The following is a 22659-nucleotide window of genomic DNA, read 5'->3' on the forward strand; positions in this document are numbered from 1 at the left end:
TCTCGATCATCTGGTATAATATTAAACGGGATAGGTCTGGATGTAGCGGAAAATACGAAGAACCCGATATGTTCCAGGCCGGTAATTTCGCCGAGTGAGTTTATTTGCTTTTTGCATGGCGCTTCGAGTGCTGGTCGTTAAATTGGACAAGGAGGCAATATTGGCGCGCGGCAGGCGGGGACGGAGGGCCCGGTTACGAATTTAATAGGTCGGACGTGGTGCCCTGTGGAACTATGCAATTCCGGGCGTAAGACTCTCCACGATTATAGTTTTTACGTCGACGATACCGTCGAGCCGATGGGTTCGCGGTAATTGGAATGGAGATTTGTTGCGTTATTTTAATTAAATTCGAACGGGAGGAGAGCGATGATAAGATTTTCTTTCAGGAATGGATAAGGCGGTGGTAGCAGCGGTGGTGATATCCCGTGTGAAGATCGTATCTACATTCGAGTGGGAGTTCGTATAGGTAGACGCTTATACGAACGCTATCCTCTTGTAATTATCGAAGATAGAGACACTTGCGAAAGATAGAGATACTTATCTCGTAAAAAATTAATCGTTCAGTATATCACTTCGTCGTGCGAATTTTAGAAATTTTAGAAACTGAGGTGTAACGATTTACATAATTTTTCTATTCATGTTACTAGAATGTACATAAAATTAAATACTTAAACGTAATGAGAGAAAGAGAGAGAAGGTGATTCATAAATAAAATTAAAATTTGATCTCAGATATCAAAATGCATATGATAGATATTTTTTTCGTCTTCTTTTTTCATTTAATACAACTAACGCTTCAATGTTCGAGATAAGACGAGAGTCGATGATCCAAGTCGCTTAACATAAAGATGAATAAAGATGAAGGAGAGGGGGAGGAAGACTTACTTGAGCATCGGGTCGGTCCTGAGTTTATCGAGTACGGTGGTGTAGGGGACCCCGAGCAACCTGTCGATTATGTGAATAATCCCGTTGGTTGCGGCGATGTTGGCAGTAATGATGGTAGCGTTCACGCCGCCGCCTTCCACGGTGACGGTCTGGTTTCCCCTCGGGCCTTGCACCACGTTGAAGTAGAGCTTCTTCCTGTCGGCGGCGGTCGCTACCTGCAAGAATTCGTGCGGAAGCTCTGTGAGGGAATGCTTGCGACGCGTGACTCGCGTTAACCGCCGGAGTCACGTGCGCTGCTTTCAAAGGATTACATTACACGTTGAAACTGCTGCGCAAATGCAACCAGAAGACAAGAGGGAAGACGAGTAAAGAACGAGCTTCTGAATAAGAAGAACGCACAGAAAAGATGCGAAGGGCTTCGACAAACGAGTCCCATTCTTCGAAGGCATTTGAAAGCACATTCTTCGAATTTGTCAATGAATTTTCTTAAAACGTGTCAAATCTGTTCGAGATTATGATTTATAAAATTCGATAATTTGTATATAATTTGGAGGAAAATACTTGATAGAAATTTCTTGAAATTTGGAAAATATTCAAAGAATCGAGCGAACAAGGAACGCGAGATCGCCTTCGGAGAATTGGCATAAGTTGATTTCGTGCACAAATACAGGAGCAATCGTGTACATATACTTGTCGCAGTCGTAGTCGGAGAAAAGACGAGGAATTAAAAGTTATTTGCGTTTCCGTGCTTGAGAATTTCCCGCACATATACACATGCACAAGAGTGGAACGAGGAAGCAAAGTTTCGACGTTAGGCAGTTAGATATAAGTTTCGCACAGAGTTACGATTGTGCGTGCACGCCATCGCAAGTACACAACATACATTAAACACACATCAATAAATATCAAATATATCAATCTCACTAAAGTCCGCAAAAAATTCGACGAGTCTAACTCTCTTCACGCTGTTGTTATTAAGACGCAAATTGCGTCCCTGATATTTTAATCATGTTATCTCAATAAAATAATTCGACGTAGTTATCATAAGGAATCAAAATCGAATCATCGAATTATATGGTCGTTTTTAAGACTGGTATGAAAAATGACAGAGACTCCATCCTTAACAATAGCGTATCGATTATTTCGCGATTACATCAAAGGGAAGCCATCAGCGGCGACAATCTCCGGAAGAAAATGGCGTAATTGCAAACCCGGAGCGTTTCGGAACGCGTTTTCGAGTGCGCGATCTGCTTTCTTATCGACGGACGCGAAATTTGATCTCGAGAGACAGTCATGTCAGGGTGCGATAGCGGAGTGAAACGAATCCCTTCGATCCGCCGGATTATCCGGACGATGCGGCGTACGTAGTCGTTCTCGGCAGTGCGCGAGCTTTTAACTTGCAAATATCGTCCGGATTGCAAATTGGCGCTCTCCATCCGTCACCCCCCCCCCCCCCCCCCCCCCCGTCTCTTTCTTTCTCCGTCATCGATGTCGGGACGGAAAGCTCGGCATAGAGAACGCCAAGAGGCAACGATCCCCTTTCCGGCTGATCCAGCTCTCATGAATTTCCCGGTGTGCACTCAGAGTCACTTCCGGTTACTTTCTTGACGTTTATCCGCGCGCCCGAGATTCTCCGAGCGCAGAGGCTGAGAAAATGTGTACGTGGTGTCTCAAAAAAGATATCGGGGGTATATTTTCGGAGCTATTTGAGGTCGGTTTTGCTTTAAATTGAAATGTAAAACCGAGATTCGGAGTAGTTCTTCTCGGAGAGAAATCTAGAAAAGCTCTTCAGAGCCTGTGTTCTGTATCGAGTTCTTATTTATTATCATTCTTGCAACTTTAGATTAATCGGTAGAAAATTTTAAAATTCTGACAAAGATAAATCTAAGTAAAGATATAATCAAAGTAAGAAATGTTATTCCTTCATTCTAAAAATTCTGTTGGTTTATTTCGATCCTGTTGAATATATAATATATATTAAAATTTCTTTTATAAATTTATCTCGTTGTTTTAGCAAAAAAAAATACCACGAATAAATGAAATATTTCGTTTTCCGTGAGACTAATTTAAAGTTGTAATCTGCTTACAGCTTTTTAAAGTGAAATACTTTTAATTTTATGAGAGATAAGAAAGGGACTTTCAAGTATTTCGCGATTGCCTTTTTGATAAGCGCTCATTATTCCCGATATGTTCATGCAATTAATTTCTTATTCGTGGCCTACTCTTTCGACGCTTGCAGTTATCAATTAGCCGCGCGTAAAGTCACATCGCCGTTGGGACTTTTATTTGCGCGAGGAATGATGTTGAATAAATTAATTAGGAATACAGGTCGTAACGGAATAAATCACGCTACTGAAACAGAAAAGAAAAGTAAACGCGCGAGAGGAGAAAGAGATTGAAATTGATTTATCTGTCTTTTTGGATTCACTCTGAAATCCGCGTATTTGTACACGTATTTCATTAATAACCGAAAGAGTCGGAAAGTCATTATATTAAATTTTATTTACCAAAGACTGCGTTTTAATTAAAACATTTCGTGATCGTACAAGTTAAATACGAAATTAAATCGAGAATTTCTGAGAATTAAATAACAGAAAAATGTAAAACATGTATAGATCCAGAAAAGTCTGACTAATGATTTTTCAATCAAATATTCGGTTATGGACACCGAAATGATATTTGAATCTTAAATCAATATTCCAAATAAGAATATGCATCAAGGCGAGGCGATATTCGAACTCAACGCTTTAAATAACGCATGCCTAAAATACAGAAAGGAGAAAGTAAATTCGCAGAGCGATCGCGAATAAAATTGAATTTTACGTCGCGGCGCCTTCTCTTCCGGGAGCGCTTTATCATTTCATCAGCGTACATGAGAGAGTCGCTCTTTCGAGACGCGCACGCCTAGGCGCCGCGGGGTCATAAAGCATGAAAGCGGTGTAAAACATATCTCGACGATAAATTAGTGCGCGCGGGCGCACTGGCGCATGCGGTGCTTAATGCAAATCAGAGCGGATAAAAGAAAAACAGGACGGCATTCACGGCATACAGAAAGAAACGCGCATATGTCTGGCGCGTAGAACGCATCGTGTCGTGCGTGAGTTGATGCACGGCATATTTTTTTTTCACGAGGGGTTGTTTGCTTATCATATCCTCGGACAGGGGTTATTAATTATTTTCTCTTTCGACCCTGACGCGCGCGCAGCTTAATGCAAATTGGTCTTGTTGCGAGTGAAGGAAAAAAAGAATCAAACGTGAATGAAGAAAAAAAATCAGATATTCTTTGTTTCTTGCGGCAGAAGCGGACGGCATGAGAGATTAATAAGGTAGCTAGGGACGCGTTTCGCGACGTATGTGGTAGACCTCAACGCTTTTGTAGCTTGGCAATATTGTGTGAAGGTTGGCATCTTTTTTAAAAAAGACTAACAACTATTGTGGGAAGTTTCATTACATGTGAAATGGATAAAATTGGATACAATGTCGTGGAGTAAGGGAGTAGTAGTTCTACGAAAATTGTGTGACAATTTTCGCGTAAAATGCAGAAGCACTGAACTTTATATGCGATAATTATATTTAAACAACTTATTTATTGATATAATAATATGTTTATCTCGTTGCAGAAGAGCATTATTAAAAATTAATTCAGCATTACGCACAATCGAAATTTTCTCCATAAATGTTCAGACCTCCCTTTATACAATACCTTATACAAGAGAGCACTTTTCTTTCACGAGTATCAAGCGAATGTACTTTTAAATATTTATGTTTTATAATCTCAAACGGTCGTTCGTAGAAATATAAAGTAAAAATCAAGGTATCTCTATTTAGTTGAAACGTGAAACATCAAAAGCTAATCAGCTAATCCGAAATTATTATCTTCGTGTTAGCATGTCGAGAGACATTCTAAATCAATCTATATTTTATAATTGTTACTCGGATTCTAATCGTTTAGTTCGGATGACTGGCGGAAAGCGGATTCGCCGGCAGAATTGGCATAATACAACACACTGGCCAAGGCTCTGAAACATCCTAATCAACGATCGGTCACGCAGCGGCGGCCATGCGAAAATGTCACGCCGCGCAGAAACTACGTTGTTTCCGATTAAGGGCGATTTACCCTTTGTTTACCGTGATTAATATATACACCGCGCTTCGTACTGCATGAGGCACAAGCAGAGTCAATATTGGTCCACGCACGTTCGTACAGCGTGCGCGCAGTAAATAACAGCCGATATTGCCGATCGAATCGCCATAACTACCAGCAATTAGCGAATCGATATTAGCGCACCTGTTCGTTGCGCTTTTATGATAATCCATTCGTAAATTAATTGATAACACCTCGACCTATCGCGACCTGCTCGTACCATGATGGCGTCGCAATAATGTTAAATCGAATCGTCCCGTCGTTTCTCATTTTTTCCGACGAATTTGATAACGGATTTGATAAGAAAAAAGACCGAAACACTTCTGTAACTTCTCGACCGTTCTGATATAGCAGTTCAGGTTGCAGTAAATCGAATGATTGAAACGATCTCGTTGACTTTACAACCACCATCGTCCTCTCATCGCTTTCATACGTCCGGCTGAATGTTTATTTATACTGATCGAACGTTAATTTATTAAAGAGCGGGCAGAGTAATTAAAGCCAACATACCATATCGACGCTGCTGAATGATTGAAGCGGCTCGATGGATATTGAAGTGTAATTAGCTGTATCGGAGATTTCGCGTAATTGCGTTCATCGGGACTCGATGTAGATCGACGTGCGAGCGAGATACCGACGAGTTGTAGCGCGCTAGATAACGTCATAGATTTATGTAGTCTCGTTACGCTTATAATTATTAATATCGGCGATGTCTTTATTTCTCTCTTCAACCATCATCAAACTCGTAAGTTTGCGCGTTGCTTTCCCGCGAATCCAACTTGACGAGGAAATTAATGTGCGCGCGTTACCGCTCTGAAAACGCTCTTTTCGCGATCGTTCACCTCCAATGAGGATTCGATATCCGCAAACTTGATGCTGCCATCATTCCGGTGATTACAAACTGCCGTATTTCTAAAAAAATGTTCACGCGATTCTGTCTTTGATTTTAACATGAACGGTTTTATTTTGTTCTTTTTTTTATTAGATCCGTCAAAAAATTTCGAAGAATTTTTGTCGCGAATATTTCATCGCATTGTTCGGACGCAATGCGAACTTCGTCCCATAGATTCGTACGATTCGTGAACGCGGTTAATATTCATTATTATCTTAAGTCAGGGAATGGAGAAACGAATTAAATTGCGAGAGACCGAGCGCTCGATCGTGTAACGTTTTCTTTCTGGAAAAGGATATTTTCTCGTCATAAAGTTTATGCAGTTCGAAATCAAATTCCCACGACCACCTGGATGCAAGTTCCGGAAACTTAACTGCGAAAAGCGCGGCGTTTCGCGCACGCGAGAGTTTCGAAATAATACATATTATATCGGAAATGCAACCGGCTATACGGATACCGTAGACAATCGCGAAGATATGTAGGATATATCCCGTGTCGGTGAGAAAGCTAGGACCTCAGGCATCGCCGGAAAGCGCGGGACGTATTGCTGCTTTACATTTCTTTCGCTTTACGAGTTTTCCCGCAGGATATTAAGCAGTTTTCACGTTTCGCAGAATAAGAAATTTTATTGCCCGATGATACTCGATTATTCTGTTTCGCACACACACACAGTTTTGGTTCTCATTTTTTTGTGAGAAAAAATATTACAATTATAGTAAAAATAAAATCGGAGTTAAAATATCTTTGAAAAATACAAAAATAACATTTTCTACGAGAATATTTGTTATAAGACATCTTTACGAGATATACGGAAAGCTTCGATGAATTTAATTATATTTAATTGATCTTCGTAATAAGTTTTTTGATTAATTCGGAGATAATCTTTTTAAGAAAAATTTCGATTAAAAAATTAAAAGCTGCTTTTAATTCAGTCAGAACTGTCTCTCCCTCTTTTACCTGTATCGCATAAATATTAGCAGCGTGGATTAATATATCCGATATTACATTCGTTTGTTTGAAAATTGCAATCGAGATAACGCGGCGAAATTTCCATGGCACGTCGGCGTATTTTCCGACCGAGCATTTACGTGACGCGATTTGCTCGGAATTCTCTCCCTACTTGTGTTTCATCTCTTGTTTTTTCGCGATCCCGCGAAGCGCGATCGGCCGGGTATGATTTTTCACCGCGGATTTGCGAGACGTGTCGTATCGGTGGCATCCTATAAATTCGACAGTACGTATAGATAACGTAGGGGCAAATCTGTGCAAACAATGTTGCAAAGCCAATAAACTCATATCCATGTCGAGAACGTTTCAGGAAGAAATTTATTGATTTTGCGCGAGAATAATTCCAGCGTGCCCTTCTTTTTCTCGCGCACTTCATAAATTATTGCGTACCGCAGGAAGCACGTGCCACGTGTGTGCATGTTCCTTTTTTGCTTCACGCGCTCGTATCTTGTATCTGACTTGACGGATATTTTGCCATTAAGCGCGAACATCGAACGCGATATGGATGTCGCATTAATAACGGTAAGATTAATATAATAAATCGCGCGCGTCGGTGAAAAGTGATGCGCGTGAGCGATTATGCCGTCACTCTGTTGATTTTCTCGGCGCTTCGCGATTACGATATTTGCCGGTTTCTTGTCGTAATTGAGTTCTCGCGTGCATTAACGAGACGTTCTCGACCGCGTGGAAAATGACGAGTATGATTGATAGAGAGGATAACGGCATTGTATATTGCGATCTCATCTGTAAAATGTTGGTGTGAAGGGAACGACGACAACTGGTCGAAAAATTCATCAACTTGCGAGATAAATAATTAACGATGTACTCGATCGCGAGAATACAAATATACATATATAATACATATATAAATATATAATCTCGAATAAAGAAAGTCTACATTTGCAATTTCACCCTTCGAGTGAAAACGCTGTAAAAATAAGCGACGGGAAATGCGCGGGAAAGAGGACGAGAAAAAGAGCCGCGGCGGAAAATTGCCGAGAGTTTTTTGTTATTCCGACGAAAAGTTCCGCCATGCTGATTGGATGATAATGAGTCTCGAAAAGTGCGAAAACGAACCGGCGATGCCGGTCGACTTTGAGCAAAGTTTAAGAGCGGAACAGCCCCGGCGCGCTGTTATGACGTCAGGCGTCTCCTACTCTATCCCGCGGAACTTTTTATCTTCCAATCCACTTAATCCGAGAAAGCCGAGTTTCCTTATCGCCCGCGCCCAGGTGAGCTCGCTTTCGTTCGTCCTCGTCATCTTCTCGCTCGAGGGAAACTCCGCGGCTTCTCGCAAAAATACGCAATTATCGTTACATCGTGTTGCCGACGAAACGGCAGAAATCCATTCCACGAGGCTGTCGAACCTTCCCACAATTTCATTCGTACGATTCCCGGTGTACGGAGTGACGGAAAAGTCAGCCGCGTTGAATATCAACAGCGATATCCGCGTACATTTATAATTCGCTCTATCGAGATACCCCGAACGATAGGAAGTTTCAAAAATATATACGGCATTACGAAATAAAATAATTCACATCCTCCAACGTCAAATCCCGTTTGTGAAATTTTAATACGTGACTTTTCGATCACCTCGTATATCGTGTATCGCGGCAAGAATAGAAATCTCTTTGGGCGTTCGATTACTAAAGCTATTGGCGAGACGAGATTTATTGACGCTATCGATTGCCAAATACCTGGAGCGCCGTGTTAGTGCTGGAAATGTTAACTCGCATTCGTTTCGCACTCGTAATACGCTCAACATCGAAAAATGCATGAAAGCGGACAGTGCAAATGGACAGTGCAAATGGATAGACAGAGAAGGAGAAGATTTTGCGAACAATTTATGCAAAAAAAACACTGAAAGCAATATAAATCTATAATTACCCCCAGGTTTGACTTCCCAGTCAATGGTGTCTTTGAAAAAAACGAAAGGAAGCGTTAATCAATGTAATAATTTATATCCACGTGAATGATTGCGTTGATGTCGTGTTTTCATGCAGAATACCCGGAGAAAGATTCTCTTCAAATGTAAGAAGTGATTTATCGATATTTAAAACTTATACGAAATGCAATATCAGATGAATCTTATATACACACGCACACAAATTGTCATTATCGTAATCTATCTTATATATATACTTATAGCCTATAAATAACAATGGCATAAGCTAAATCAATATTTCAATGATAATATTTCATCTCTATTATAGGATGTAAAGGTAACTTCAAATATTAATCTCGACTTGTATCACGGTTTTTGATTTTATTATCGTATATATAAACGCAAAGAAGAAAATGAGACTTACTTGGCTGACGCTCTTATCCTTAATATTGTCGAGGGTTAGTTTCTGCTTGACGTAGTGCAGCTTGAGGATCTCTCTGATGCGTTTCTTGTCCTGCAGCATCTGCTTCACGCCCGGCTCCTCCAGCGCCTCGTTGCTAGGAGCGAAGAGGGTAACCTCTCGCAGATAGCTGATGGTGTTCATGATGTCGTCCCCGAAATCGCGGATGGTCTCGTAAAACTTGTACACCGGTCCGTCCTCCTTTTCCTACACGGATAGAAAAGATTTCTGTCAATCGGTTACGCAGTGCTCGTCGCGCCTCGATTCCACGAGGTGCCGTGTTTCAAGGGAAAAGAAAATTAAACACAAACGAAAAAAGCAAGAGAACGGTAAGAAAAACAGAAAGGGGAGACGTCCAAGGACGACGTCGAGATTATTTATAAAGAACGGGAGAATCGATGGCGTCCAACATCGACTCAAAGTCATCAGCGTTTCATTACATGTTAATCGGAAGGAACGTCTTTTCGCGTAACGGAATTTTATATGAACCGCGCCGAATCCAGACGCCATTAACTTTCCACAAAGAAACACGAAAAGCGACAAAAATAAAAAAAATCGGAAAGAAGGTGCGGAGAAATCGGAGAGTAAGGAGTACAAGTCAACGCGCGGCGCGGCGCAAAGATCACGAAGTAAGCTCTCAAAGTTTTCATTACGTCCTCGTTTTCTATGAATTCCCGTAAATTGATTCTCATATATATTTGATCGCGCTAGCTATTTTCGATGAGCTATACGAGCTGTACTAGTTGATTGAAATCCTCGTTCCAAAAGTATAAGATTCGACTGAATTCTGACAAAAACCCACACACATAATCTGGAAAAAACAAATAAATTCTTTGTGTGGAGACGACAATTGTCGCTGGAAGAACGTTAAGAGATTCCCGAGAGATCGCTTAAGATAAAAAATACTTGAAATTCAGAGGGTCGGTCGCAAGGATGGAACAGTCGCAATTAGACTGACGTAACGAACTTGCAGCTTCGTGTAACTCGCGCCGCGAAGAGGAGACGAAATGAATTACTTATGGGAAGAAGACAAGGTGTAAGGGAAAAGAAAGCGTGACTGGGACGTGACCGTTAGTAGTTCACGGAAGTGGCAACATTACGTGACACACATATAATCCACTATCCTCGTCCCAATTACTCCGAGTGCCAATTGTATTTCTTGTACGGAGGAAAATCATGCGACGCGATTAAATTACGAGAACTATCTCGTACAAACTAAAAGAAGTAAATAGTTTTGACGAATTCGACGGCTAGTAGAAGTAAGGAGAAACAACGAAATACAACTTAATCAGAAATTCTTGATACTACAAAAACGCATAAACTGATCTTGTCAAATTTCAACACATATCGCGTGATTTTCCGATAATATCGTATAAGAAATTAAATGATATCCCGCCGTGTAACGTGAAGCGCGACATATCAACACCGAGAACATATCAAAAAATCACCGATAAAGGTACACTGAGATAATATCAGCATCTTTTATCAGAAATGTTAAAATGGCATGTTGCATCATATTAGAATATATTCTCAATAAGAAGTTTGTCTCTGTTTTTACATAATATAATAAAATTGCAACTTTAAAATGAATTTGAAAAATGTCAAAAATAAAGATAGGTTGTAAATACATCATTTAATAAATACTTCTTATTTTAAAATATACGGTGCTCTTTTGACAAATCTGAACTGGAGATTTTTTTATTCTCTGTAAATCATGTAAAAGACAAATCATTTTGAAAATTTTGAAAAATTTAAACGTGTAACACTTGACGGGGAATATAGTTCAAAAATAGATATCGTCTTTTTAAAAATCCCAGTAAGAGCAAGCACGGAAAATATGGTGTATTTCTCGTAAAAGACACGAGATTTACGAGATATTGTAGAAAAGGACACATAGAGATTTGAAAAACTTTGAGAGATGGAAGAAAATAACGCAAAAATTAAAATGGACATTTCCGTTTTCTCGTACAACTCTAGTCGGATCGGATTATATCATGGGTGGAAAAAAAGCGAAAAGGTAATTAACGCGAGGCAGTTAGCCATTCACAACGCCCGCAGCTTTTCGACGTGGTTCTCGGTGTTCATAGACGAGCTTAATGAGAGAGAATGACCGGAAAGCAGAGAGGAGAAGGACTTTCGATGCAAAATAGAAATGGAATCGCGCGAGAAACCAATAAAATACACAAAATCCCATTGGGTCGGAACATTACTTTTGGATATTATTGATCTACGCGAACGCGCGGAGTGGAAGAGAGGAGTAATCTTTTTGAATTTTTCTGTACCATCAAAAGAGAATAGAAGTGCATCAATTACTTTTCTCTAATTTGACATAAAAGAACAAAATTATAATATTTTAGAATCAAGAAGTAAGGTAGAGTCGAGCGAAAAGAGTCGATTTGACAATTTAAGATTTGTTTCGACATGTTTATAGTAAGCGCAAAATTACACGATTCTCGACGCGCCTGGTAATATTATTAAAGAGATAGGGAATTTTTTTATACACTCTCGCGCGCGGATAGAACAACTTCGCGCGAGGAAAAATCCGCGGAAGTCATTTTTCCCCTTTCCCGCGTTCACCGAATGCTGTCGGCATTTCCCTCGTGGCACAAATCCCTCTCTTTTCCATCTTTCCTCCTCCCTCTCTTCCATCTATTTATTTTCTGCCTTCCTTCTCACTTTCCCTTTTGTTCTTTTTGCTCGTCTCCCTCGTTAATATCTTTTAATCTTTACAGGTTCGTGAGGTACCATGGAAAAGCCGAGAACTAACGAAAAGGAGGGATTAACTAGGCATCTGAAGGTGTTGCGGGAGAAAAATATTGACACAAGGGTAGAAAAGAAAAATGAAAAAGAAATGGAGAGACGGCGGGGAGAGGGCGGACAGAATCGTAACGGAAGTCGATCGGCGATCGTTAGCCGGGCTATCTGTCCGAACGAACGAAAAAGGCGAGTTTAATAACGATACATCGCTACTGCTAGGGTTTCCTCTATGCCGGGATAAATTAATAAAAATGTAAGAGGGCGAGAGACGCGCAGCACCACGAGGCTCGCCCTGTGCGATGGAAGATTAAGAGGAGAGGAAGAGAACTTCTCTTCCGCAACTTGAAATCGTATCGATCGGCGAACGCTCGTTCCTCTGTTTTTCTCAACCTCTCGCCCGGCTACGTTCTTTTGTATTCAGAGCATCGAGCCGTGAAGTTGTATACGTGTCGACAAAGTTTTCGTTCTGCAGCAGAAATACATCTTGAAACACGGAACTGTCTCAAGGAACATGTAGCTGAGATTTTCACTGATCCTTTGAGATATCTTTGTGATCTTTAATTATTCTAAGGATTTTAAATATTTATAGTTAATTGAGATTTCGTGGATCAACAGATTAAGAATAGCGATCCAGAGAGTGTTGGGATTTTTATTATTTTTATTAGAGGGATCTTAGAATTTCTGTTGACCGATTTTTTTTATCTTTGTCCTATTGGCATAGTTTCTTCGATTAGGCTTGATGCTCTACTTGTCTCTTTTTATCATTTGCTTCTTTTTATATTTATCCTCCTACTTTTATCACGGCAATATTAGGTTTATTTTATTCAAACTTGTATCACGTACTAGAACGGATCAGCGAAACGAGATTCCTCGATCGTATTTTTATGTAAATAGCCAGACGTCGTCGTAGAGACGATCCTGGATTTTACTACTTGTGTACAAAAAATCTAAATATTCAAGGATCAGACGATCCGCGTGGCATCCCCGAATGTTAGAATCTAAGGAATCTTCGATCACGATCATCTGAAACCACGAATCGGGAGATTCAGCGATCCCGGGATTCGAGGATTCGAAATCTCGAGGATCTTCGCCTTGGAAAAAGAATCTGAACATCCAGGGATCTTTAACGATCCACGAATCCAAAGATCCACAAGGAGTATTTCAAGATTCGAAGTAGATTCGAATCCGAGCATGATCCGTGGATCGACGGATTCGCGGATACACATGGCCCTCCGGCGACGAGATTGGCGTCTGAAAAGTGTCGTGTGTATTTTTTCGTAGTCTTATGACGAGTTCATTTAATAAGTACTTACGATGCCCTATACGACATGCAGAGTCCAATAGAGACATGCAAAGCACCACAGAATAACATCATTGAATCAATATAAGAATAGTAGACACATGTACACAATTGATCAAGAAAAAAAAAAGAATTAAAAAAAATACGAAAGAGAAGGAGATCGCGCTCTCGACGGTAACAATACACAGAGAGAAAGAGAGAGAAAGAAATCAGGCGTGAGACTCCTTTTATTCTGGAACTCCGCGTGTCCTCTCTGAAAGAAAAATCGATTCTCCGTCTTTTGCTCGTTTCTCCCGACGACGTAAAACAGTTCGAGGCGCACGTTCTCCGTCAGCAAGAAAGATTGATCGTGTTATCACGATTTTTTATTACTATTATGTCGATATATACTCTGGCGAATTAATATCGCTTGTAAATCGATCGAGTAACCAAGTAGAGACAGGAAGAGCGAGTTATTTTTCTTCGCGACGTGACGTCGTTACGGCGGCGCGCAGGAAACTAATTAGTCACCGATTACAAGGGTTAATCAGTCATTTGCAACTGCGATTAATTAAGCGGGTCGTACGGGACGGTTGAATCGACGCGCGATTTTTCGATGGAGGGTTCTCCGGCGTATTGTAAATTACAGGTCGAGATTATCAGTAGGTAATTAATAGAGAACCGTGCGAAATTTAGTGCGTTCAATGCGCCTGGACGGGTAATTACGATAAACGTCATTTCGCATGAAAACGACGATATCGCTACGCCATTGCCGCGATACTCATCGTGAATAATGGCAAGACGACGACGACGTCGTTTGGCGAGCTTCGCACCCGCGGAAAATTTCGATTCCGTGGCGCCGCTTAATTATGATCTACGGGCCCCCGAGGATTTCTATCAAGAAGCGTTCTCACGGACTTTCGCGGTTACGTTCCCTCGGGTCGGTCGCGCGAGGAACAAAAGGGGCTAATAAAAATAAATATTTTCGCAAACCGCTCAACCGTTTACGATCCCTCGGATGCAATGATATCCGGGAGATCTGATTTCTTCGAAAGTCCAAAAGTTTCGTTGAAACACTGGATCCAAATATTCACACGTTTGTGTGGTCTGTATTTAATTATAAACTATGCATTAGTTATAATCGTGGATGCCCCAAGAGAGACGTATACCTCAGTGGCGGGAGTTATTTTCTCAAGGAATTCACACGGCGCGTCGACCTTCCTTTAGCAAGAATTTAATTTAAAAAAAGCGCTTAAATACCGCACGAGTCTCTTTAATCTTCATTCTTTTCGAATGTCTCGAAGCCGAGCAATTAAGTTCGATATTATGTATTTGCTAAAGAAAAATGAACTGGAGATTACTTGCGGAATATAACATTCCCACGACTGATACTCGTCTTTCCCGGAGCGTCCCGGGAACGATTATAGCGATATAGATTAGGCGATATGATTCGATGAGATGATTCAAGAAAGGGTGATGAATGGTAACAGCGTTCATGATCGAATGCACTGATAGATATGTCACGTGAGATCGCGGTTATGCCGTTATGTGAATGTCGCGAGGGCCGTATCATGATCTGTGAGAATCATGGGAGAAACGCGGCGCTTCTCCAACTTATATACCGTTATACACATGTTGAAGAAAGTTTTGCTCCACTTCACTTGTAAATCTTCGGTATCGCACGCGACAAAGTAAACCAAGACGTTGTCTATAAATATAACAGCGCAAGATTTTTCGCTACTTTTCTAAGTTCTGTATCTCCGGCTTCTGAACTTCCTTTTCTAAACTCTTCGGAGATTTTCTTGCAGAGACATTAGATCGTTAAAAATTCGTTTTCCAAAAATCTTGCTTCGAATGTTTGGATTTAATAATCATCTACTAGTTTCAACTATCATAGGTCTGAATCTGTAATCTTTTTCGTATTTTTCGTGATAATAAATCGTTCGTACCCGCCGACAGGAAGATGGTACAAAACTTGATTGGCATGTGTATCCTTCGTGTATATCGGTGCTCTCCCGTATTCGACAGCATGCGACATTCATAGGACTAATCAATTCTAGCAGTGCAACGTGCAGTGCAACGTACTGTCGCTAAATACTGACTGATTCTTTTACAAGGAAGATTTCATTCGCGGTGGCTTGGCCTGTAATCAACGTTCCGTCGTAAAGAACGCGCCTTGTAGTCGTCGTAATCGTAAAATGGTCCTTACATGAGCATCTATCGCGTAATCGTGTGCCCATTTCTCGCGCGCGTCGGATAATACACTTCGGAAATGAAATTTTTACAGCGCATCCAAAGTACTAACTTCTCGGCAAAAGTGTTGCGAGAAAAACGCTCTTGGCGAAACAACGCGATCATCTTCGTCGCGGAGAAAAGTTTTGGTACTTGGCCGCGACTGAAAGTCGACGCTATTTACAAAGCATGTCAATACCGAAAAATGATAGTCTCTTCCAGCGAAACGAGAAGATTGCACGAGAAGATTGTATTAAAATGCGTGGATAATTAGCTTTATAATTGTAAAACAATAAAAATTATATAATTATACATTGATATGCATATGGACCTTGAGTGCATTTATGTATTTGTTATTAATCTTCCTTGCAAGATAAGAGAAAACAGTGCATTCTCATCCACAAGCGGCAGCTAATTCGTACGAGCGCTGTTTCCAAGTCATCAATCTGTCAGAACATGAAAGAGTGACGAGACATATATGACGTCTTTTACTGATCCTTCATGGCACTTACATGATAAAACTGGCAAAAATACAATTGATAACGATCGCGCACACTAATCAACAGGATACGCGACACTTTACATTATACTTTCGACGTTAATCGATACGCGACACGCACTTTATTATACATATTATAACGTATGCTATCTCCCGATGTCTCTCGTGATCACATTTCAAAATACTACGACGGCTTACGTCGCAACATTCCAGTCTCAGGAATGACAACATATCAGTGACATATCAGCCGCGCGAATGACAACAAAATAACCCGGCCCCGAGGTCACTATGTGACGATATACGTTGTAAAATTTAAGATGCTCGTTTTCTTGTGATTCAAGTAACGAAAAGTCACATCACCGTTTGTTAATTCAAAATTCAAAAAACAGGATATTCCGCATACATTTATTTGGTAGTCTGATAAATATCTATTTCGAAACGGCAATGAATTAACAATGTACGGCGTTCATTTTTCGCCGAATACTTTATGACATTTAATTCGTTGCCATTAATTATTAAACGATAATCATGGCTTTTTGTGACGCCCTACGTCATATACGTCTCGTCTCGTTTCTGAACGTTCATCGCTCCCCTTTAACTTCCCTCTCTCCAGCGCGCTGAAAAATTCACTCTTTAAATTTCCGATAAACCGAAAGGAAACCGTAATAAATGATTTCTGTACGAATCTTACTCATTAATATCGAATGCAAAAAAAAAAGAGAAAATAAAGGAAGACAACAAAACGCGCCCGAAAGAGGCCCGAATTCAATCTTCATCAGGAAACCCATTACAACGGCGGGGAACAAAATTCCGCTCGTAAATCCTTTATCGTCGCCGCAACGCCGGACGGAGGAGCAGATCCTCCCTAAATTCCACTCGATCTCGCGCGTTAGAAATCTAAACTCGATATATCACGGTGGCCCCCTCCAACCCCCTGTACATTATTAGACCCGCGTTGAGGGTCAGCGCGGCTTGGCGGGGTTACATCGATTTACGGGTTCCAATCGCACGCGTGCGCGCCATCGATCGACGGTCTGATAAGAACGTAAGGAGTAAGTTGGTCGTATAACGTTGAAAATTTACGCCCTACGTTCGGAGCAGCGATAGAAGAGGAGAGAGACGCCGGACGAGCGTCTCTCGAGACCGCCTTTAAATATCTCGTAAAAGTGACCTCCGCGACACACGGCTGCGTTATTTTTTACTAGTCTTGTCCAAATGGTTGTATTATGGCTTGATAGTCGGTTATATTTACAGAATAAACTCGCGTCGCATCTCCTGATGGAATTTCACGCCGAATATCTCGAAAGACATCGCGATGTTCTCTCTTTCTCGAGCGCGGATTCTTCTTGAAATTTTCTGTCGTTTTATCGAAAGTGCATCGGAAAATTCGAGGTAATTTTTGTTTTCACTAGGACATCAAATGTGGCATTATATTTTTCGGATCGCACGTTAGAAAGATAATCGATCAAAAGTCACGCAACTTGTATAAACTATTTTATTGTTAAGAGAGATAACGATTGTGCATATTAATTTTTCTCATATTTACATATTAAAATCTAGATGATTAAAGCAAAAGTAAAAAGTTATGTTTTAGGATAATAGGAATAATAGCTCGATGTTAAATAAAAAGAGGAAGCTTAACGATTTAAATGCCATTTTAATATTGAAAGCGACTAATGCGTCACGGATGGTTTTTCCTAGAATAAAAATAGCTTTTCAAAGCCCGTAGGTACATTTACGTCAGCGTTTTCGTTTTCCGAATTATTAACACATCATTAGTATCGATGTTCATTATTCCGAGCGACACGCAGGTACAGTAAAAACGAGAGCGAGCTTTAGATTGGCTATGTGATTGATCGTGAATAAAGTTATTAATGATGCGGCCGATTGCTGAGCGTTTATGTCACCGAAACGCGATGCGTTATTCTATTTAACAAGCATCTCGATTTAATGGCCCGTATTTGCGCCACCATTCATATAAATCCGAATTTTGGGAAAAATCGCGCCACGAAAATCTCAAACACTCCAAAAATGAGAATAAAGATTTTATACATATAAAAATATGTTTTATTAATAAAATTAATGCAATTGTTTAGTTTTTTAATACAAGCTGCGTGACTTTATTTTTCTCATCTTTGTAAAAAGAATATCGAAATACAAGTAATTTTGCGAGTTAATATCCGCGACTTTAAAAAAGTCCATGCAGATATCACCGCGATTTCGTTTCCGTCACGAAGGTACGAAGAACGCCCCGGAACTTCTCGCGAACTTTCTTACATTTGACCGGACGCCTTTCTTCCGAGATAAAGCCACTGTCAACACGCGGCTGCAAGAAGGCAGCTCGCTTGCATTCCCTCTCTCGATGAGGTACGATTCTCTCGAGGAGGGACCTGAAATTTACGACGCTTGTTTGGCGCGCGCCTTGTCTTCGCCATGGAAAACTCGCAAGAAGAAGCGAAAGAAAGAGAAAGAGAGAGAGAGAGCTTTTCGCGGACTTTTTTTCGCAACGGCATATTTCATTTCCCCGAGACTTCCCGTTTCTTTCGCGCGGCGCGTCGGAAACCCGGGCTTCCTTTCCTTAGGATTGTAAATGGCGAACGACCGCGTGTTGAGTAATGAATCCAGAAGGATTCTTGTTTCGGGTGGCAGACAATCACTCAACTTCCCGAGAACGGAGAAACTCAGAAATCTCGAAATACGAGAATACGAATGCCGAAGCTGCCAAGAGATCCGAGAATCTTGGATTCTGCGGATTCTTAGCCTGAGCATTTGACACAAAGCAGAATTTCATAAATCGGGAATCAAAAATTCCTTTCGTAACGTCCACTCGATACCATTTATTGACTATGCGCGATAGAAAACTAGGATTCTATCGACAATGCGAAAATTGCTGACATGCAAATGATATGTGTATATGTGTACATATGTATACCTATGTGCGTGCGTGCGTGCATGGTGTGTTTTTTTATGTGTGTGTGTGTATGTGTGTATGTGTTCAGACTATGTCCTCGTTAACATCCGTATATACATATCAATCTGTCAGGCATGCGTTTCTATGACGAAACTAAACCAGAAATTCTCTCTGTGATGCTCGCAACGTGCATGCGTTTCGAGTGCAATCGAATGCAAGGCGCGATTTTCTTCCTTCGGATCTTCGGTTAGGGATCGACAAGGGTTACCTTGGTATATTCTGAGGTGATTGTCCGCGAGAACATGAGATCGATAATACGCGATATCCGTAATGGCTGTTTTTATCGGTTAACTTTGTACGCATCGAGTAAATAAATTCTTCTGGGAGATAAAATATTCATAAAGTATTCACTTTATACGAGATATTACATAAGTTGCGCGCTTTTCCCTGGTAATAAATTGATGATTGAATGTGCGATCGATATCTCGTGATGAAAATTTAATTTCTCCAATATCAAATATAATAAATAATAATGTAGCCATAAAAAAATTAAAATTTTGTTGAAATAGTTGCAATTAATCAAAGTTAAAAATTTTATAGCCACGTTCTTCATCTTTAATTAGATTATTAAATTTTCTTAATAAAGAAATGTTAAAGATTCACAGACATAGAGATGTAATATTCATGTAAATATCTAAATATGGCCAAAGATATCAAAATCTTCGCTTAAGATATCGGGCATCAACTTTTCGAGTAAATTCTCCTGTACAGATGTCTACGCTTCTGAGAGTCTCGTCAGAACATAAAAACCGAGGGTTCAAGGATCCGATTTTCAGATAGGATTCGTCAATCGGCTGGTTCAAGGCTGCACCACAAAAAGAGATAATTAAGAAGGAAGGAATCCGCTTCGATTTGCATCATAAATGGCGGCGGTGGTGGTACAGTCCCGTGGAAAAAAGCTTCAAAAATCGCGCTGGGTGGCATAATGGTGTCGTGCAAAAAAAAAGGAAAAAAAAATACGCGTTTTTCACCGAGCGCGTCAAGCGTGAGGAGGACGAGGACAGGCGGGTAACGGGTCGGGGGGAGAGAATAGGGGTGGAAGAGTGCTGAAAAAGAGAGGCAATAGGACGCATAAAAAAACACCGACTACAAAATGCAAAGTCAGCGGCCGCTCTACGTTCGCGAATGCGCACGAGTGCGTGCGCGCGCGTATGTGCATTTTCTTTTTATTGTTATTTTTTCTTCTTTTTTTCTTTGCTTTTTTCGTCTTGTCGTTAGCATGCGAACGCGCGCGCGCGCTACTCTCGCACTTTGCTCGCTCGTGCTGCTTCTCTACTTGCTCTGTGTATGGACGGACGCAGAAAAGGCGCACATTAAGCTCTCACGGTGGTTCATAGTTTGCATAGCTCGGCGACGTCGTGTAATGCACGCCGATGTCCGCATTTATGGGCGACGCTGCCTGCAAGCGCAGGATCGATGGAACGTGAAGGCGCTCTTCCTCTTTAGAAGGATGTGCGCGCGCGCGGAGGGCAAAAAATTTGGCATCATCTTCTGCCAAGAAGATGAGTAAGGGCTTTTGTACGAGACGATCCGAGATAACAGTATCCAAGGATCCGAGAAAGAGCAACGTTGTCCGTTTTTTCGAGACTATACTACCTCTTTCGTTACATCGATCCCGGAAATCTTTTCGCCAATAAAATCGAACATCGGCATGCAGTGAAGGTAACGACGATGAGCGAGGAGATATGGTGGCGCACGAGAAGAGGCACATGAAGAAACGAAACTATTAAAAAGTCGTGAATGTGCTTATGAAGAGATAGAGAAATGTTGAAAGAGACAGATAACGAAAGGTGATAAAAAAAGAGTCGAAAATAAGAATTTGAAATGGGGTGTTCGTGTGAATGATGTATGTATGATGTACATGTGTATATGTCACCATAAAAAGATAATTATAAAACTATATTTCATATGTATAAATCCAACTTTTACCTTTCTCTTTCTTTTATTGTTATATTTTTATCAAAAATATTAATAGCATATTCTTTTTATATAAGATTTCAAAGCCCGCTTTTGATCAAAAAGAGAATTTTTAGAAACATAAATATAAAAATTTAAGATGGAATCAGTAATAATAAATTAAATTTGTCGTCTATTATTTAGATATTATATATTAATTCTAGATATACGAATTCAGAGACGCTTTCTATAATTATAGTGACATAGTGACGTAGCGATGATCTGAATGAATATATCAGAATGTAGTAGAGATAAAGATCAAGGCGAAAGTAGAGAAAAAGCCGGTGGCGAATTACCTTGAAGGACTGCACAGAGAAACCGGAAACCAGGGTCGGTCCATAACATAAGAAGCGAACAGAAAACAGAGAAAGGTAAACTTGTAATTAAGTCGCTCGCTGTAAGAGATATTGTAAGCGTTTCGCATGTAATTCCCTGCCAAAGAAGGTGGGCTGGGTGTGAGTTGACAGGAGTGAATAGTCTTATCTGTGTCTTTCTGTAGATCGATGGATCCAACGTGTGCTATCGAGTGCTGGAAGAATTTTTGCTACAGGATGACACAAACGTCGCAAAACTCAACTGAGAAAAAATACGAGCTGTAATGTTTAATAATATTGCAATTAAATATTTTAAAATGAAACTTTGTGACTTTTAATGATCATCCTGTAAATTAGGGCATTAAAGCCGTTTTATATACAATAGTATCAGGCTTCATAATCGAGAGAAATTTTCAGCGAAGTGCGTTTAATCTTTTAGCGATGCAAAATTGAAAGAGACATGCTAAATTTTGAAAAAATTTACGTTTATAGCACAAATTAAAAAGTTTCTCAAAGTTTCTTCAATAATCGCGATGCGATACGGGTATTTGCGAATCGAGAGCAACACCTACTCTTGATTCCATCCGCCGCTCGATTCGAACAACTGAATTTTATTATTAATGTTGTGGCAATGTTAACATATTATTAAACATCCTAGCAACCAATTAACTCGCCATTGTTTGCGCGCTGTTGTTTGCGCGCGTATACGCAAATATTCATTGCACAATTTCTCTCAGTTATACTCGGCCGCAAGTACTGGCGTAATTTGGAATAGACGCGCGTGTTCGTGCGCGCCGAAATCGTCAGAAGTTACCGATATTGCCTGACAACGATTATGTCATAGGTAATTCACAATCGAATACGTTAAACACGCGATAAACTCGTCGCTAATTAGCGATTGCCCGGGCTTAATTACGCCAATACGTTGTCGCATATTTCCACAGGCTTTGTGTGCAATTTGTTTTCCGGTTCGATAAAAGCGCGCAATACAGAAAATATACATGTGCATATATATGTATATATAGACATATATATATCTATATATGCATGATATTAATTAAATAAATCTATCTAAATATCTGACTGCATTAACCAATCGCGATTCTAGCCCGAGATCGCAAAGAGACAGACGCAATCGCGTAGCCTGTGGAATGTGAGATATGAGTATAGGGAGCAGTATTGATGGTGATATACTGTAAAAATGCGATCTCCGCGGATGGTTGAGTACCAATCGTAAGGCATATCTTGAGATGTTTTACGATCCTCGTAAAATCGTATCTTATATACACAGCTTATTGCGCAGTCTGCCGCAGCTTATTTGCGCAGTCTGCTGCAGTGTTAATATAAAATATAAACGTGTTTTATTTGCATATATAAG

The 22659-nt window shown here is 40.4% G+C and overlaps 2 protein-coding genes across 2 annotated transcripts in view; one reads left to right on the top strand and one right to left on the bottom strand.

The window, feature by feature from the left end:
• The window catches only part of LOC115235364 (tropomodulin), a 77298-nt gene extending 64914 nt beyond the window's left edge, over nt 1-12384 (top strand). Inside the window, exon 9 of the mRNA XM_029807099.1 lies at nt 12006-12384. Coding sequence (XP_029662959.1) covers nt 12006-12013 — 8 coding nt within the window. The 3' untranslated portion in view covers nt 12014-12384. The remainder of the gene's footprint in view (nt 1-12005) is intronic.
• LOC115235367 (fasciclin-1-like) overlaps nt 1-22659 on the bottom strand; it is a 75250-nt gene that overhangs the window by 13613 nt on the left and 38978 nt on the right. The window contains exons 4-7 of the mRNA XM_029807103.1: nt 21264-21272; nt 13344-13349; nt 9238-9480; nt 885-1099 (exon numbers count right to left, since the gene is read on the bottom strand). Coding sequence (XP_029662963.1) covers nt 885-1099; nt 9238-9480; nt 13344-13349; nt 21264-21272 — 473 coding nt within the window. The remainder of the gene's footprint in view (nt 1-884; nt 1100-9237; nt 9481-13343; nt 13350-21263; nt 21273-22659) is intronic.

This window comes from Formica exsecta, unplaced genomic scaffold, assembly GCF_003651465.1.
Source record: "Formica exsecta isolate Colony F162 unplaced genomic scaffold, ASM365146v1 scaffold218, whole genome shotgun sequence".
NCBI lineage: Eukaryota > Metazoa > Arthropoda > Insecta > Hymenoptera > Formicidae > Formica > Formica exsecta.